At 36.1% G+C, this 19,368-nt stretch overlaps 1 protein-coding gene across 4 annotated transcripts in view; it reads right to left on the minus strand.

Annotated features, from left to right (window-relative positions):
- The window catches only part of ITPR2 (inositol 1,4,5-trisphosphate receptor type 2), a 502,163-nt gene that overhangs the window by 380,321 nt on the left and 102,474 nt on the right, over positions 1-19,368 (minus strand). The window contains exons 4-9 of one of the 4 annotated variants that reach the window (XM_081311949.1): positions 18,672-18,758; positions 16,162-16,320; positions 10,827-10,925; positions 10,445-10,528; positions 9,833-9,979; positions 6,748-6,843 (exon numbers count right to left, since the gene is read on the minus strand). In XM_081311949.1, coding sequence (XP_081168075.1) covers positions 6,748-6,843; positions 9,833-9,979; positions 10,445-10,528; positions 10,827-10,925; positions 16,162-16,320; positions 18,672-18,758 — 672 coding nt within the window. Of the gene's footprint in view, positions 1-1,524; positions 1,681-6,747; positions 6,844-9,832; positions 9,980-10,444; positions 10,529-10,826; positions 10,926-15,152; positions 15,209-16,161; positions 16,321-18,671; positions 18,759-19,368 lie in introns of those variants that run through there. The other 3 variants (XM_081311950.1, XM_081311951.1, XM_081311952.1) reach the window with 3 other exon arrangements.

Genomic DNA, 19,368 nt, shown 5'->3' on the forward strand with positions numbered 1-19,368 from the left:
CTCAATGTAAACTACATGTGAGACACTGTTCTAGCACAAGACATCCAGTCATGAGCTTGCATGGGCCTTTCTTCATGGGGAACAAAACAGTCAGTGGAGGGACATACACAATGCTCAGGGGAACAAGCACATAAAGAAAGACATAACTGCTAACTGTGAAGAAGTCAAAGAAGTGATATAAGCATTTCTTCCATAAATGGGGGATTTCTCAAGTATCTCAACAGGTTTATAGAGAAAAACTGTGGAATTATTCAGAATGAAAACCTTTTAAAATGCTACAAGCCTCAATGAATTCTAACTCTACTACATTGTAAGACTATAAATTAAGTTATCATATAACAGAAAACTGTTTCAAGTTATTCAAAAGAATCTTCATTTCTTCTCTAGAAATAAAACTTTATTTTCACTGACACAGTTGTACCTGTAAATATTTGTGGGGCATCGTGTGCTAAATCAAAACATATATGCAATGTGTAATGATCAGATCAGTGCAATTGGTATTTTTTTAATGTCTTTTTAGTAGCAGTTGGACACAATACCTTTATTTTATTTGTTTATTTTTATGTGGTGCTGAGGATAAAACCCAGTGCCTCAAACATGCTAGGAGAGCGCTCTAACACTGAGCCACAATCCCAGCCCTGCAATTGGTATTTTTTCAAGAAAATTTTATCAGAGGACCTCAGAAAAATAAAAGCAACCAACATTGTGGTATAATACTAAAAGGCATGAGCAGTCTGTTAAGCTGCCCTCCTTGATAAACACACAGCACATTTAACCCAGTTAATTTCGAGTAATCTCACCCAAAGTGTCTACTTTATGTCATGGAAGTAACTGGCTGGCTTGTGTATCATGTCTGACGTGTAAACTTTGGGTAGAATTTGATTGGAAGAATTTTTGATGTCTCCATGAGGCAGTATTTCCTATGTCAAAGCTTAACAGGTGATATTTTCCAGGTAAACAGATGAAATCACTAAAATTGGTCCCTAAACATTTTTCCCATTACATTATATGACAAAGAAGTATCAGTTCTTCATGACAATGATGATGATAATAATAAACACTGTTCTCCAGTGTCTTTCTTTCCTCTCTACAAAACTGAAGAAACTTAACACATATTGAATAAATTTCATGTACAAGGGACTGTATACACTCTATCTTCCAGAATAATTCCATACGACATATATTGTCACCTTTTTTAATACACAAAAGAACTCAAGTCCAGAAAAGTTAGATATTTGCTTCAAGTGAGATAGACTGTAAACAGTACACAGGAGACTTTTCCCCCCTACTATTCTAGGTTCTCTTTGTGCCACTGGCCAATATACTTAACCATAAACTCAAAGGCAGTTCAAGAATCGCATAGTCCAATTTACCAAGAATGCCAAAAGCACATTAAAGTAAGGTTATAAATTATAAATATGCCTGCTGCGGGTGGAAAAGCCATGGGAAAAGAGAGTAAGACCCTGTGATATCCTGCTCCTTTTTAGGTACTTCTCTTCAATGCAAAAACAGTGCAATACTCACCCATCATTTTTAAGTATATTTGCAAAAAGCATCAAACGGGACTCTTATCTGCACTCTAACTCTCGCCCTCTCTCTCTGAACATTTGATCGGCACTGACCTGTACCTCCTGGCCTCCTCATCACTCCTCCACCCAGGCCTTCTGGCTTCCACTAAAAATGTTCTCAATAAAGTCACAAATGATCGCAGTCTTGCCAAGTGCTGTAAATAGATTTTGCTCCTGACCTTTTCGGTAACACTCCCTCCTTTTTGAAACTCTATCCTCCCTTGCTTGGCATTTGTGATTCAACCCACTTGGTTTTCCAGCTGCTTCTCTGGCTTGGCAGGCTCCCAGTCTTTTGTCCACCCTTAAAAGATAATGTTCCTTGTGGTTCTGTCTTAAACATCTCACCATTCTTTCACACTCCCTAATGATCTTCTCTGTAGAGATGAGAATGAAATCTACTTTGTTAGCCCTAGTCAATCCCCGAATTTCTAAACCATTTGTGAAGCCTGTGCCTATTAGACATTTTCACCTGGACATTCTATAAGCAACCCCAACCAAATTTAATCAGAGCAGAATGGATTAGTTCCTTCATTAACTTGGCACTATCTCCCATTTTCTCCAAATTGAGAAGTGACATTTCCAGTTCTTCAAATCTGAAATTCTTCTACTCCTAAACTCTACCATTTCGTGGTTACCATGCCATTGATTCTGCCTCCTAAAAATATCTTCAACCCTTCGCCTCCTTACCATTATCAATGCCATCCCTTTGGCCCAGGTCCTCAAAGTTCCTGGAAGGTATCATCCTTCTGGTCCTCTGCTTCTAACTCCAGTCTCTTCTGGTTACTTCACAAAGTTCCTGACCAGCACTATACACTAGAACTTTCTCTTTGACCACAGAAATGTTCCATACTTGTGCTATCCCAGATGGAGTAGCCAATGGACAACACACAATGTGGGTAGTATGACTAAGAAACTGACTTTTAGATTTCATTTAATTTTAATGATATTAATTTTAATCTAGTAGCCAATATGTGGTTAGAAGGTAACATGTTGGTCAGTGCAACTCTGGAGTGGTCTTCTTTAAATACAATGTTCTTTATAAAACTCCTCTTACTTTAAAGTTAAACCCACTCTTCTTAATTTAGTGGATATGCTCTGAACTACATTTCTAATCTGAACAGTCCCTCCCACCATCTAGCACAACTTCCACATGTATCAGTCACACAAAATCACACTGCATGACATGCATGCCTCCTTACTCAGGTACAAGCTGCCCTCACTACGTGATCCCCCTTTGTCTCTCCCCATGTTCCTCACTCATCCAGCAAGCAGCTCCTCCTCAGCCTCCTCAGCCTTCCGTGCAGCTCCCTGGCACCCTCTGGCATAGATGTGCAGCACCTCAGTGCTTCCCCATGAGCATGCTACTATTCCTACTGTTATCACATATTTGCCACACTATACGGGAGCTCTTCAAGGGCAGATTGGATTTTTTTAATGACTTCACTGGTCTATTTCAATGGTTTCAAATAGCCCTTTAGTCACAGCCTCTTGGTTGCTAGGAGAAATTGCCTGAAATCTCATTTCTATTACTAATTATGGCAAATCCAAATTCTTCATTCATTATCTTAAAGGAAAGTGAACTGTCAATAATCCCTTTCACAACCCTTTCCTTAAAGTGAGCCTTAGTTTTTATATTGTCTACATATGATTTAAACCTTTCACATCCATGTCTGTGCCTTCTTGATGACTCCTACAAGGTTTTTCTCTTCCAATCCATGTCTATTACTTTCTTTGAGAACCACGGGAAAAAATTCACCCCAAGCAAGAACCCTTTGGACTCATCTTACACTGACCAATTCCACCAGCACAGGTAAGTAGCTCTGTATGACCTTACCTACAGGCTCTGTCTGTTGATTACATACTATCCTCTGAACTCCAAGGCCAGTTCCTGGAGAGCAGACAGTCCTTTGCTTCCTCGCTATATGTAAAGCACTCTGCCCGACTGTGCATTTATTAGGCACTGAAGATACACAGATGGAAGGGTCTATGGAATCTTAGAGATGATGTTTGATGTTTTTATGAATTCCAAAAGTTGTCATTTACAACGCTAGTTTTCAACATCCTAATACAAAGTAATACGTAGACATTAAAGATAAAACAAAAATATTTGATAAATAAAAGCCATGGATCTTTCCCGCACCCAAAAAGAAGAGTGTAGATCAATAAAACAAATAATGTCAGGAGGTTGTAACTCAAATTTTGAGGAATTACCTGTAATGCCTCAATGACCCAAATAATCTTTGTAATTGAGACTTGGGGAATTTTTAAAAAGCAAAATGACAAAAGGATAATCATGGTTTCTCCATGGCTATCATAAGCTGGTCACCACCTGCTTCCTGACTAGAAATCAATTTTTTATCAAGTGACTGTGACTTGCCACCCCTCCAGGACGTGCGCCCTGGGACATCAGTGTGCCAGGCTCTTATCTGAACTACTGATGCAGGAAACAGAAAACTACAGCTTATGAAAGCCAGTGTTTTGAAGCTCCGGTTTCTATTTCAATGTTAAAATATTACACAGAAGCACCCATTCTATTAGATAAAATCTATAGAAAATGGATTTCTAGCTTTCAATTTTTAGATATATATTTAATACTTAATTCTTCTTCTCCTACCTTGCCATAAAAAAGATGTTATCTACAGAATTAAAGGTCAAAGAAAAGGTCCTCCAAATACACCAGACTCTTTAATGGATAAAATAGCTTCTGGCATTTAAAACTATGTTCTCTAGAGACAGAATGAAAAGATAGTCTAACAAAATCTTTTCAAGGAATCAATTGCTTTCTATTTTTCAATCTTTTAATTAATTCATTTGTGTATCAAAGTCTTGGATCATCACAGAAGGTGAGGAACAATTTAATCCCTAGTAATCTAACCATTTGAATTTATCAAATGATATGTTTTATTCACAGAAATTAATAAGGAATGTGCATATCATGTCAGTTTCCTACAGAATGTCAGAAGTAAAATGGTATTAATTGAAAAGTGAACTAGGAAAAAGAATCACTGACACAGAATCCAAAGGGACTCTAATCCTAATTTCTTACCTTGACAGAAACTGCATTAGGTTTTTCTGCTTTACTGTGCATATTTGCTTCAAAGAGTTACTTTTCAAAAGGGTTACTTTGAGATATTTATTGTACAGATAGCCTAGAAATTACAAAGCCACGTTACATTTAGTTGAGCAGTAAATAATGTGCCAGATATTTATAAGAGTAAGAGTGATCCCTATTTATCATATAATAAAATTAATAATGCTGGTATCACTTCCTGGGTGCTTACCTTGCGCCACACATTACGCCAAGCACTTTACCTCATTTAGTTCTCTTAATTTAATTATATTTAATTATCCTCATTTTCCAGAGTAGGAAAGTGGAGCTTTGAGAGATTAATTGGCACAAATATGGTTGCAAATGCCTCTTACATACAAATCCTGAAGTCTCCTTCTTCCTACCCTCTAATCTTACAGAAGTCTGCATAGCTCTTTCATATTCATTCATTTACTCAGAAAATATCCATCAAATGCTTGCCAAGTGCCAGCCACTGTTCTAGGTGCTGGGGATCCAGTGATGGTGAAAACCAAGATCCCTGCCTCCAAAAAGCACTGGTACACTCATCACTTGTTGGCCCTTTGGCTAAGATCAGGCATAGAAAGTGATCCCTTGACAGACAGTCACTAAAATAAAGTGCACACGGAGTCAGATGGCGACTACTATGAAGAACACCACAGAGGACCAGGTTTGTGAGGGTAATGGGGTTGGCTGCAAGTAGAGATGGGTCATACGCTTATAGAACGTACAAGACCTCCCTGTTCCCCATGTCTCTTCTAATCAGTCTAACAACACCACTTCCCTCCTTATATCTCCTCACACCCAAAACCAGAAGTCAGATAAGTGATGGTTAAAGCCTTTTAGACCTCTGGATTACAATCTCAAAAGAAATTCTAAAAAACAGAAACAGAGTAAAGAACAGAATGAATATTTCTATACACATTTAAAAAATAGAATATTTTCAAGGCCAGGAGCAATGGTTTAACACCTGAAATCTCAGCAGCTTGGGAGGCTGATGCTGGAGGATCACAAGTTCAAAGCCAGACTCAGCAACTTAGCAAGACCCTGTCTCAAAATTAAAAAATTTAAAAAGAGCTGGGGACATGTTTCAGGAGTTAAGCACCCCTGAGTTCAATTCCCAGTACCAAAAATAAACAAATAAAATAAGAATAGTTTCAAAGTTATTTTTAAATTAGATAACCAAACTTGAACTATTTCTAAGATCTTTTTTGATGTTATTTCTACCACTCTTCACATCTGATTGTCAATATGCTTTTAGAAGAAAAAGAAAAGTTTAGATAGTGCAAAGGGGAAAAGGGGAGGGAGGGGAAGGAAGGGAGCATAGGAGTAGAAAAGAGGTGGAATGTAATGGTCATCATTACTCTAAGTACATGTATGAAGACACAAAGGATATGACTCTTCTTTGTGCACAACCAGAGATATGAAAAAATGTGCTCTATATGTGTAATATGAATTGTAATGCATTCTGTTGTCATATAAAACAAATTAACTTTTTTTAAAAAGAATAATTTTAAAAAAGAAATAAGAACATTGTATCAAAATATCACCATAGAAACACAGAAGCTAATTTTAGAATAAATGAATATCCAAAAATTATTTTTTTAAAAGTCCTTCATATGTTTTTACTATTCTTATTGACAGTTTTAGGACAGTTTAGTGAATGGAGAACAAAACCCTTTCCTCTCCAAAGGTTTGAACAATAAAAACCACCTACTGGTGAAAGAGTGGCCACTGAATGTAAACCTGACATTCTGTGGGTCACATACACATCAACAATGAACTGATCATGCCTCTAATACAGATACTCTGAAAGACTGAAACTAAAAATAGAAAATGTTAGACCATATCACATACATATGCAAGTCAGATGCCCTGTTTCAGCTGACCTTACAATAAGATCAACTGCAAGGTTTTTTTTCATTGTTACTTTCATTTTTATTTTAAGAATTTGACTATTATCTACATTTTTAAAAATAATTTATATGCCAACCCAGAATATTACAGGCAATAATCAAATCTATATAACAACTATCCCTTTTGGAGAAACCAATTGCCTATTTCTCTATTTCAGAGTTAGTGACTTATTTGCAGTATATCCCATAATCTTACCTCTGCAGCTAAATAGTTCCCAGTTGCAAGATGTTTAAATCTAAACAAGCTGTTCCACTGGCCTGCACCTCCACGGCATGGGTCATGGTGAACCACCTACAAAGACAGTAATTACAATAATATCAAATGGTATTCATGTTCCAGCAAACAAATGCCAATAGTTTATGCAGAGTGCCCTCCTGTTAATACTGACCTGTAAAATCTAATACACGTTTTCATGAGAGTATGATGTAGCAGGCCAACAAAATTCTTTATAAGTGAGTAAAAGAGATGGACTAATGGTTGTTAACTCACTATGCATGCATGAGATATATGCCTTACATCTGCAAATACTGTCTCATTCCATAAAGCAATTTCCAGAACAAAAACTGGCCCAACCCAAACCCAAGACTGTGGTTCTCCCCCATCTCTTATTCAATAAATAATAGTAAAAACTGATTATAGGCCAGGTACCCTTCAAGACAATAAGGGCAGGCAATGGAAATGACTACATATTTCATGCTAATGGAGAAGAAAAATTAGAAAACAAAGAAAAAAATAAGATTTGAAAAGGAAGGAGACAGAGTGCATGGTGGAGTAACTAGGAAATGCTAATTTCTATATAGCAATCCACATGGGTTACTCGGAGATGACATGGGAGCTGAAACTTGAAGAAAGAGAACCAGACAATCATGCAGAGACTGACGAGATCATTCCAGGCAAAGGGAACCCCAAATGCTAAGACTTGCATTAGCAGAGAGCCCAGAGGCTTCTCTATATCAGGGGAAAGAAACCTTGCCTGGCGAGGTTATGGGCATTTCCATGAGAATGGAAAGCAGAGGAAGATAGCAGCAGAAAGGTTCCTCTTTTAGTGACAGTAGTCTCCTACAGGGTGGGTGCTTGGGGACAGCATAGCATGTGAGGACAGGCCTGCAGGCTCAGAGGAGGGTGGCTTTCTGTCATGCTAGATCTTCAATAAGTCCATGTCCCCCATACCAGTTTTCCTCCTCCAGCCCCTCTAATACTGTCAGATCTAATTCCTATATTAAATACCTCTTTGCATGAAATGCCTGATCCTCATGCTGACAGAGCATGAGGCCCAGGCTTCCTAAGGAAACCCAGCTGTTACAGCATACAATAGAGAAGCACCCTGAGCCTGCATCATTCAAACCTCTTCCACAAATACACATTGGTAATACTTCAGCACATGACCATTCTAAAAAGCTTTTGCATCAAGTTATCTGAAAGGTCCAATTATTTAATGAATTCATGATGGAGAAGGGAGCTTAAATGTAATAAAGACATTATCTCAAAGCCCTTAAATAACTTACTCCCTCTCCATCTGACTGCTCAATGTGTCACAGAAATTCCAACTACACTTTTGCTGGAGAGGGTTTCATGGCTGTGGTGCAGTTTCAGCAAAAGTCATGCAACTAAAGAGATGGCAGAGTTTTCAAAACTTCTTGTAACAGAGTTGGAACCAAATATTAAATAAGCAGGGAACTCACTATACTTCATGAGTGAAGTTTTTAAATAGTATCTCACAGTGTTTCTATCTTGATGGGTTTTTTTAAAAATTTTTGGAATACAATAAGAAATCAGCAGTGTACAAATTCATGTTTTATTTATTTATTTATTTATTTGGGGGGGTTGCCTGTTACTATTCAGCCTTACCCTGAAGAGGGAGGCAGCCTCTGGCAAAAGTCTCATGCAGCCTCCTGTGCTGTTGGCTTTAGTGATGTTGTTTTGTTTTTTTTTCCCACACCTTCTCAGTTCTGTCACCTAGTGATAGCTACAGTCACCAAAGTCTTTCTAAATACCAGACACTAAAGGTGTGCCTCAACAAGTCGGGGATGTCAAGACAGGAGAAGTGTTTTATCATATCCTTTCATCTCTATTCTAACCCATGTCATAACATCAAGAATTCTTTGGGTGTTAGCTACATTTATTAATAAGGCACAGCTCATTTGCATAAACATTATACTTCCTCATTTTGGTTCAAGTTTCTGTAATAGGCCTTGTTACACCCTACTGGTGGTTATTTCCCTCTATTTCTTTTATCATGTGCAAATAAGTTTGTTCTGTTTTTTTACTTCTCCTACTAGTCATTAATCAAGGTCTTACAATTACCTTTGCTCTTTCATTTTCCTAAACTTGTATGGAATGACTTCAGATCCTCTTCTACCACTTCTCTCTAATCCAGGATGTAAATGGGTTTATCAAAGATAGATATAAATATTGTATCTTCCAGAGTAGTCATTTACATGTTGAAATACATATCATTTTATTATAAAGTATTTTCCTTTTGTTTCTTCTTTATATTAGAATGGAATGTTATATTTGTTTTCAATCATGAGAACTTGTATATTTCATTTTAGGGCACTATGGGAAGCACTACAAAATATGGGCTTTAAAAGGAGGTGGGGGGGGAGGAGGTAGGAGATGGGTTTGAAATAGTTGAGAACCACTGCTATAGGCATACATGTCCATTAAATCAAGATGCAATTTATCAGCTGTTGCCTTGTTCACAAGTGGTTATGTATCTTATTTCCTCCACCGTAAAGAAAGATAATTTAAAGAAAAAACCATATCTTACATTTCTAATTACTCTACCATCCTGTCACATTTAATAAATACTTTCCAAAGGGTGAAAAAATTCTCAACAATGAGTCTCTTGATTCCAATAGAAATGGCATCCCCAGAAAAAAACGCTGTTCTCATCAGTGACAGCCTAGTTCTGATATCTATCTTCACTGAAAGTGAATCATCCTGCTCCATCTTCACTCCATGGCCCTTTCTGGCCAATCAGCCTTGATAGTGTTTCACAATGGACTTTTAAAAACCAAAATCAAATATATGGCCTTATTAAATGTGTGCTTGTATATAAGAGAGAGAATGAAAGACACTTCAAAGAAGACAGGAGAAAGACAAAGAATCCTTTCAGATCCATCACAGCAATGAAGGGGTATGAGTTGGCTCACAAAAAAGTTATTGTTTGATGAATACATTATAAATGATGCCTATAATGATAAAACAACCTACTGGAGCTTACCTTTTTATCTAAATATTTATTCAAAGTAAAAAAAAAATCTATATAATCACACACCTCTATTTCCCAGAGTGCTTTAGAACTAGTAGCAGAAGTCGCTGACTGACGCAAGGTGGTACGAAGGAAAATGTGCTGTTTCTTCTCATATTCATCACAAGTCAGAAACTTCTCTTGCTCTGCATGAAACAGTCTAACAACATCACCCTAGAAAAATAGATCAATAAAAACTGCATTCCAACAACTGTCTAATTTTTTTTATTTTTTATTTCTTTTTAGATATATATGACAGTAGTGTGTATTTGTCTGAATTATTTTTAATAAAAATAATAAACAGTTTAATTTTAGTTACTGAAGATAGTTACACTGCTAAGTTTCTCTAGAAGTTATATTATTGTGGCATCTACACTCTCAACTATAGAATTTCTCATTATCCCTGAAAAACAAAAGGTTCTTTTTGGTTTTAATACTCAGGGACCTTCTGTCAGCTACTTGGCTTTGAATGATTATTTATACATTTAAAATACTGGTGGGGAATAACTCAATAAAAAATTCAGAGTATTAAGATTTGTGGTCACATTGTAAATTATGAGTGCAGAGGTTCTGCAGGTAGAATTTTAGTAAGACTATCTTCATTTTTTCCAGCAAATGTTCAGTGTAGCACATACTTACTCCTTTTAACACATCCTCTCGATAGGAACTAAATTTCATGAATAAAGTGATTTTCCAGCTTGTGTTACAATTAACAGCATTCACCTATTAATGAAGAAATATTGAGTTATAAGACTACAGATTCCATTCTATAAAGAAATCATTACTTCAACTAGTAAAAGAAGAAAAAAGACAACTTTGAACAATTGATATATGTACCTCAACAAAAATTTCAGCAAAGGACCATCTAAAATTAGCTGGTCAGCATCTACATGTACGTTAGAAATATTAGTTGGCCTTACTAGGATTATGCTCATGAAAACAATGAAGGACACTACGTGACTTTTTCTCTCTCTCCTACCTAAGAAAACCAACAATCGCTGTCCTTAGCTAGGGAACTCACCTCCTTACAGCCTGGGTTATCGAGAAGCTCTATGTTGCTGGCATGCAGTGGCTGTCCTGCGTTCACAGGCATCAAAACAACTTTATCTCCTACGACAATCTAGAAATCAGAAAGAAATTGCAATTGAGACACTGCATGGATCTTTAGTCCTATATCTGAAGTTAAAAATAACTGCACAGGAGTTCTCATTGTTGACCTGACAACTAGTCTTTTTATCCTCCACACAAATTTTAGTTCAATTCTTGTTACCTTTGAAGTAAAATGTATTCTAATAAATGATCATGTAATCATGCCCCATAGTACCTATCAGTCTGGACTCACAACACCAGAACAAATATATTTATTATCAGTCTCATTTCAGATAGAGCTTTCTGGAAGTCCATAATCAGCTCATTGTTCCTCCCCACAAGGTCTTACACCACAAGCACAGCAAATAGAGAGTAAAAGCAAATGCCACAATGAAACCAGTCTACATATATATCAAAATCACTCCAAGTGCAAGCAAAATATGTTATATATTTGTATTGTCTCTGTAAAGGGACACAAGTCTGGCAAATTTGATCTTCCCATAACCTCAGAAATTTATTAAATATTTTAATATCATCTGGATTCAGGAAATACAAGTTGAGGTATGACTTACAAAAATATGCTTTTTTGTTTGGGCTTGGCATCTGGTTCCCTCTATCTTAAACATCCTAAATTAATATGACTTAAGCCTGGTACTCCTTTTAACATCAAAACTAAAATTGGTTGTGGGAAAAGTTCTCCAGAAGTAATTAATTTTTTAATTTATGCTATCATAGCAATGTCTACTTTATCTTCAAATATTTTTATTTGTAACTCAAATTGTAGGGAATTAAAGTTATCCTTCCTTAATAAAAATAATGAACAGTTAATTTTAGTTGTTAAAGTTAGTTACACCCCTAAATTTCTTTAAAAGATGTAATACTGTGGCACCTACACTCTCAATTACAGACTTTCTCATCATCTCCAAATGAAAACCAAAAGCTTCCTTTGGTATATTTTATACCAATTAGTTTAATAGATAACTGAAAAACAAATTAGGGTTCAGAACTTCTCCATGTATCTTAAACCAAAACTTTAAGGAACATCAATTTCATATTTTCAACATCAGATAACCTCATATGGATTATATGGAGGAGTCTATAGTCACACATGGTACTATTGTTACAAAATATATATGGAGATTCAGATATGATAAAGAATCCCCAAACCAATCAAACAATGGAAAGCTGTACTTTGTTTTGTGGAAATAACTCCAACTATTTACTGGATTGGCCTCTATTCATTATCCTACCTTCCAAGTCCATAGTAAAAGTCAGAAGTTGTGACTCTCAAAGACTCATCATAGAAACTCTTCATACAGAGATAAGGAGAAATCATCATGAAATAGTATTAAGTGCAAATATGAAGGGGAAGAGCAAGGCACATAGCATGGTATCTTTTTTGGGGGGGCTAAGGGAGTGGGGATTGGACAGATGGGAGAAAGGGTAAGAGTGACTCTTCACAGTCTTTATATGATTTTCTACTATTTAATCATGAAATGATACCTCTTAAAAATTAAATCAGAAACAAAAATATGTAAAAATAAATATGCCTAAGCATATTTCCACTACTCTCCTCTCCTAAACACGCACGCACACACACACACACACACACACACACACACACACACGATATTGAAGCTCCTTCCCATGACACCAAGGCAGCTTCAGGTCATAGAGCCACACAGAGGCCCAAGTACTCATCCACACTAAAAATTACTGGGTGCTTGATTCCACATTTTACCAGTGCTACATCTGGGCACCCAATTTAAAAAAAAAAACAGATTTTATTACTATTTCATTCTCATTTGTCCCATGTAAATATGAGCCAGTAAGTTGCTAAACATTATGATATATTTGAGCTATGTCCTGCCAACTCAATATTTTGGGTTACATCTATATTATACATTGCTCTGAGTCTTATGATTTTACCATATTCATCTATAAGCTTTGGGTCAATTCATATGTTATATTTACTTCAAAACACCACCATAAAGTCTTCTATGTATATTTTTTAATTTTTAGTTGTAGATGGATGGACACAATACCTTTATTTTATTTATGCATATGTGCTGCGGATTGAACCCAGTGTCCTACCCATGTGAGGCAAATACTCTAATACCCTAGCCCCAAGTCTTCTATATTTTTAAGACACCAGTCATACAGCCAAAATGTTTCTTAATGTCTATGAATCAGTTTCCAAGGGTTATGAGCACAGCACTTACAATTATAATCTAACATTAATTCACTAACTTCCAGGCCCTCAGTCTTGTTGACAATGGTTACCTTGAGTAGCTGAATAACACTTGCAAATGAAATCAACAAAATGCCAATGATGTGAAATTAAAAAAAAGAGTAAGAGGTGCCAGGAAGAACACAGATATGTAAGAAATAGTCCCTATTCTCACGAAATTCACACCTAATTAGAAAACTTGGCAAATATGGAACATGGTAACATTAGCAGAAGAGTGCCACTTGGGGCCTGATCCACTGAAGGGGCCAGAAGTTTTCTGGGGAACTGCATATTTAGTACAGAACTTGAAGGTGAAGTCATTTTAGGCCACATCCTAGGATTAGCCATCATATTCCCTGTAGAGCATGAACATCTTTTTTTAAACATTGTAATTCCGAAAGCACTTCTGTGGATTCTATATAACAGCCATGTAAGATCAAGCTGGGATTTTGCTGAAAATAAAGAGCAATATAATGCCATTTGCAGTCACTCTCCTTCTGAAGTGGCACCTGGTATGGTAAAAAGAATATCACAACAGGAATCAAAACACCAGAGTTCTAGTTCCACCTCTGCTAGAAATTCAAGGTATGTAACTTTTTAAAACAGCAAAATCTACTTGATAGATGGAAAGAGTCTCTTTCCCCAAGAATTGAAATTTTCTCTCCATTTAAAGAATATCTACCCTTTTCACAGTTTCACTATCTATCAATAAGGTGAAGAACCCCAGTCTTCCTACATCAAAATTGAAAATGAAAAATTAACTATTCAATCAGGAGACAATAAATAAAAATGAAATATTTATGTTCTCTGTTCACAGTTGTCCCCCATGGATTTTTAACAGTTTGACAGCAAGCAAGGGCTTTCTATACAGTGAAAGTTGGATCCATGAGTCAAAACCATCCTTTCCACATCCTTAAATATGTATCACAAAGGTACACATAAGTGTAGGGACCACTGATTTTTGAGGAAATGAGCACCTTTCTCCCCTGACTATCATCACTTCATTCTTGCATTTGGTTGTGTCGAAGAATATCTTGCTGGACACACACAGCCTAAATTAATACTTAACTAATTGCTAAATAGTAAATTATAATTTTAAAGTCCCCTAAACATTGCAATTTCTTCTTCTTAACTTAATAGGCTTTTAGAGAAAAAAAAATCAGGAGTAATAGAAATGACAGAATTTGCAATTGCCTTCAACAAAACAGTAAGGTTATATTTTAGAAAAATACTACCTCTTCCAAAGAAAGAAAATAAGGGTTACAGTACAACTATTTATGTGACCAATACAGGGCTGTGGGTGTGCTTAGGTTTTCACAGCAACCTTAATCATACACAAAAGCTATACAGTGGTGAGCAAAAACAGTGAGCTATTTCAGCTAAAAGCAAAGTGGAAGGTTGTTTCAGCCATGCTATAGGGAGCACATCGAGATAAGGACACTTTTATATTGCATTTAACAATTACATTGTCCATTTTCACCAAAATGGAGCATTTTGAGTGGTAGGTTTTGTTTTGTTTTTCTAGTACAACTAATTATTTGAAATAGTTCATTACATTCAACTCTCTATTGACTCTGTAAAGTGATTTGGAAGCAGGGAAAGGAATAGAGAGAATGAATAAACAGTGAATTAATATAATCCATGCATCACCTAAAGGCTCCAATTTATCCAATCATTTTACCACATTCTTTCAGAGTTTGAGCTCAGGTTTTGTTTGTTTTGATGTTTAATTTTCATGGAACACCTATAGACAGGGACACTACTCAGTGGTGGGAGCAGGGAGTGGGTGACAGGGGGACAAGCAGGACAAGCAATGGTATCAAAAACATGGGTCTTTCACAAACCTGTCATCAGCCCCTGAATAATTGAGAGTTGATTGTAATTAACTACTAAAATTAAAATGTATCATGCTCACAGCACACTGTTTGATGCCAAAAGAAAAAGAATACAACTTATTTTTTTAAGGAATCCAACACAAGGTTCAAAGTGCATTCCATTCCTGCATGCCATGCTTCTCCCAAACCTTACCTAAGGAAGATATCACCAGATAACTTATTAACCCAAATAAATCATGAAGTTGCATCCTGTGGAATTGAAATCATACTTTAAAATTCGCTAGAAAAGTAGATTCACAATAAAAGGAAGACATTCCTAAGTCTAGAAATACCCAAAACACATTAAAAATGTAAACAACATATTGATGGAGAAAACTCTTTGCATAATTATATTTTATATTGCTTTGAATTCATATTGTCAAATTTTTGAAAATCTCCTCAAAACCACCTGGCCCAACATGGGTAGGGCATTCTATTTATGAAAGTTATTTGGTGTTCACTGTCAATCAGCATTTATTAAGCATCTCCCAAGTGTGAGAAACTCTCACCCAATATTTTATATATTACATGTACACAAAAAATCAAACTATTGATCCTAATGAGTCATTTCATGTAATTTTTCTCTATAAAAGAGCAGAAAATATTTTGACAATTACTATAATTTATGTAACAATATGTACATAGTCCACAACTAATTATAAACATAGCTGTCATCAATAAGTAGGTGCTAAACCTACAGCTCCTCATATATCCCACATCTACTATAACACAACTGTAAGAAGCTGCCATGGAGCCAGTATATTATTGCTGTGACTCATTGTGTTGTTACTCTATTGGTTCAAAGGGCAGACTCTGTATCTTAAACACAGCTTTTTTTTTTACTGCAACCATGCTCCCTCCTACAAACAGGCAAGAGAATATACTCTGAAAACCACCCAGTAACATAAAGGTTGCTTACATTCTTTCATGCAAACTCTAACTAGAAGGTGATTTTAAATTAATTTGAATTCTGACTTTATGACTTCTGAACACAGTCTGTACTATAAATACATGCATTTAGCCTAGTAAGACACTAATACGAAAATATGTTGGTTGAAAATTATCCTTTCTTTGTATCTTTTAGAATTTGTCCCTTTGTCCCTTATTAAGAACTGCTTCATCTATGAACTCACTGTTTCCCCCTTAATTTTACATTTACATACATTGTCACCCTCACTTCTCAGCTTCCAGAAGGGATGAATATAAAACCAAGACCCTTCATTTCCTGCAGCATCCAAGGACACACGCATGGCGTTCTTCTCCAGTAAAGCTGGTAATCTCTTGTTGACAGTCAAATATTTGTTGCTTTTTATATGCAGTAGCTGTAGGGGAAAGACAAGCAGTTACCACCTTTATCCCTCTGCCTCCCCTTTAATTGTATTTGTGCATTATACATATATCATATACCCATATAACATGACTTGAGGCAGAAGCTAAACAAAGGACCTGTTTTCAGACGCCACGACCATCTTTCCAAGTCGATGATCTTCTTTGTCTGCTCCCCACCTCCACCCCCAATTCTGCTTCATAATGAGGTAAGTGTGTGAGCAACATAAACCAGAAGACACTCTGAATGTTTATTTTTTCATCTAGCGTAAATAATAGAATAAGTCCAGGTTGTCCAAAGGAGACCTAGAGGTCCCCCAAACCATATCCTTTCTCAAAGCCTGCATAGCTACAAAAAAGAAGAAGAAAAAGAATATACTAAAGAAAAACTAAGACACTGGAACAATGTTTCAAACTACTTAGTATCACCCCTGCCCAGGGACAACCTAATTCTTCCTCAGTCAGGAGGGCTGTGCATCCTAAACAGGCTCGCAACTCCACAGAACCAGCCCCTTCTCACAGGAGTAGAGAGGCTCCATTCTCAGATATTTTGGATTCCATGAAGAAAACATTTCCAAAAATGTAATTCTACTAAATAGGAAAACCAAAACAAAATAGGTTTCCCATCTATTATTACAATTGTTTTGAAAAACAACAGTCATTTTAGTGCCTACAACATAAAAAGGGAGTGATCTCAAAATAAAAGAAAGGTCTTCAATTGAAAAAAAAAAAAACAGATCTTTGAAAAGCTCTCTATTATACCCTTGGTTATTGGAAACCCTCGTGGGCCAACCGCATTCTTCTTCTGGGTTCCACCGCATTAAAGCCATGGGTCAGCCCCTAACTGAGAAGGCAAACATTTTCACTTCAAGTACTTGACAAGGAACACTTAAGTACTGGCTGGACTTAACACCAATCAAAAATCTGTGCAGAGAAACTATTTATGGAGGATTGCCCAAGGGACATCAGTCTACCCATGCCAAGAGTATCATGTTATCTTTCATCAGGTTTAGTCATACATGCAGGAAGCTGCAGACCCAGATTCTCTCATCTTGTCTCCTCAGAGAATTGCTTTGCCCTGTACTCTGGTTTTTTGCCATTGTTCAAAACCAAAATATCAGGGGGATATTACTTTTAAAAACAGGTTTATGAAGTACTCCCTCATTGTGGTATTTGCTGTAAGGAAGTTGTTAAGGATATTGTTTACTAAATGAAGCAGTGTCCTCTTTATGAGCACTCATAGGAGAAATACTTCCTTGCTCTTATTTCTGGAAATGGTTTCCAGTCTAGACCTCTGTTTGGCCATATGTTATGGGCCTCCAATGCTAACGCTATAGCATAGAAAGCTTCCCTTATGGCTGAGCAGGCAGCAAAAAGGCTTCAGGACAAAGTTTATCAGACTTTACCACATGGTTTTCATAAGCATGCCTCACCCCTAACTTCAGCTTGCTCATGCAGTCATTATTTTCACTTTGACCCAACTGCCTTAACTATTTGCATTTTATCTTGTTATGTGTTATGTATTTTGGAAAATGTCTTACACTCTTTTTTGGAACAAGGTGGGGCATTTATTAAAAAAGCTAAAAAGATCCAAATGAAGCACAGGAAAGGAATGCAGCTGAGATAAATCAGAGTGTGCATATTAACTGAAGTAGAAAACCTTCTAATAACATTCAAAGAGGATTTCTATCTGAAAGTACAATTTGAAATTTTTCCTTTCTCTATAAAAGATAAATATAAAGACCCTGATGTCAAAATGTAATCCCATGAATCTAAAGGATTACTTCTTATAGACCTTTAGAAATCCTTTCCTCAGGAAAAGAAACTCTATTCCTTTATTACTATTATTATTATTATTATTATTATTATTATTATGTTATTGCATTTTTGTACCTTTATTTTATTTATTTATTTATACGTGGTGCTGAGGATTGAACCCAGTGCCTTACACATGCTAGGCAAGGGATCTGCCACTGAGATATAGCCCCGGCCCCTACCTTATTCCTTTGTATGCATACACCTAGATTCAATCACTTCTTTATGTGCATACATCAGACTTATTCTTTTTTACCCCCTTGATAGTGTTGGAGATTGAGCCAAGGACCTCACTAAAAGTAGGCAAACTCTATACCACTGTGCCACTGAGCTATGCACCTATCCCAGGATTATTTTCAGATGTACAGAATCGTGCACTGAATATCAACTGAATACATCACAACATTTGTAATTCTCACTGAAGAACAAACTATTATATTTCCAAATTTTCATTTGGCATTCCAACCAAATGAATAATTTGGATAATTACCCATAAAATATCCATCCCTTTTAAGAAAAAGTAGAGACTTACTTGTATAACATTACTGTATTTCACAATTTCTCCCAACAGTTTCTTATTCTCTGATTCATTTTGTTTTTGTTCCAGTTCTGCAGCATGCTATAAAATGATTATCATATATTCAGTGTGGAAACAGAGTCAACCGAGTATAATAATTAACAAAGAAATATTTTTTTTAGTAAAAAGTATATAACCAGAAATACAATTGGCTGGTTGCTTAGAGTTTGGGGAGAGGGAGAGAAAGAGAGCAATAATTAAATAAGTGATTGTAATATAATGTGATAATTTCTCAACTCATGCTGAACTGTAACCAAAAATGTCTTGGGTTACTTTTATGTTGGAAATTTCAGGAAAACATTTTGGTCTTATAAAATTGCTTTAAGAAGGAATATTTCTAGAAACACCAACCAGGATAGAAGGTCAATTACAAAAGTCTCAAAGTATAGTTTTTTATTCTAAAAATAGTAGGAATTTTATTTTCTATGTTCTATGAAATTTAAACTCAGCAAAACCAGAAACAATGATCTTTAAATTGTTTTTCCAATTTACGAATTCCATACTAAGTCAAGTAAAATATATACCTGAACTTAATATTCCTACAGAGATTCTGAACTGGTTTTCAGTTTAATGTGAAGCTTTGAATTTGTCCGGCACACCCTAAAAAAAATGGCAGCTTGTATTGCCAGAAAACAAGTGGTCACACCCTATA

Source organism: Spermophilus citellus (assembly GCF_964194105.1).
Source record: "Spermophilus citellus genome assembly, chromosome: 10".
NCBI lineage: Eukaryota > Metazoa > Chordata > Mammalia > Rodentia > Sciuridae > Spermophilus > Spermophilus citellus.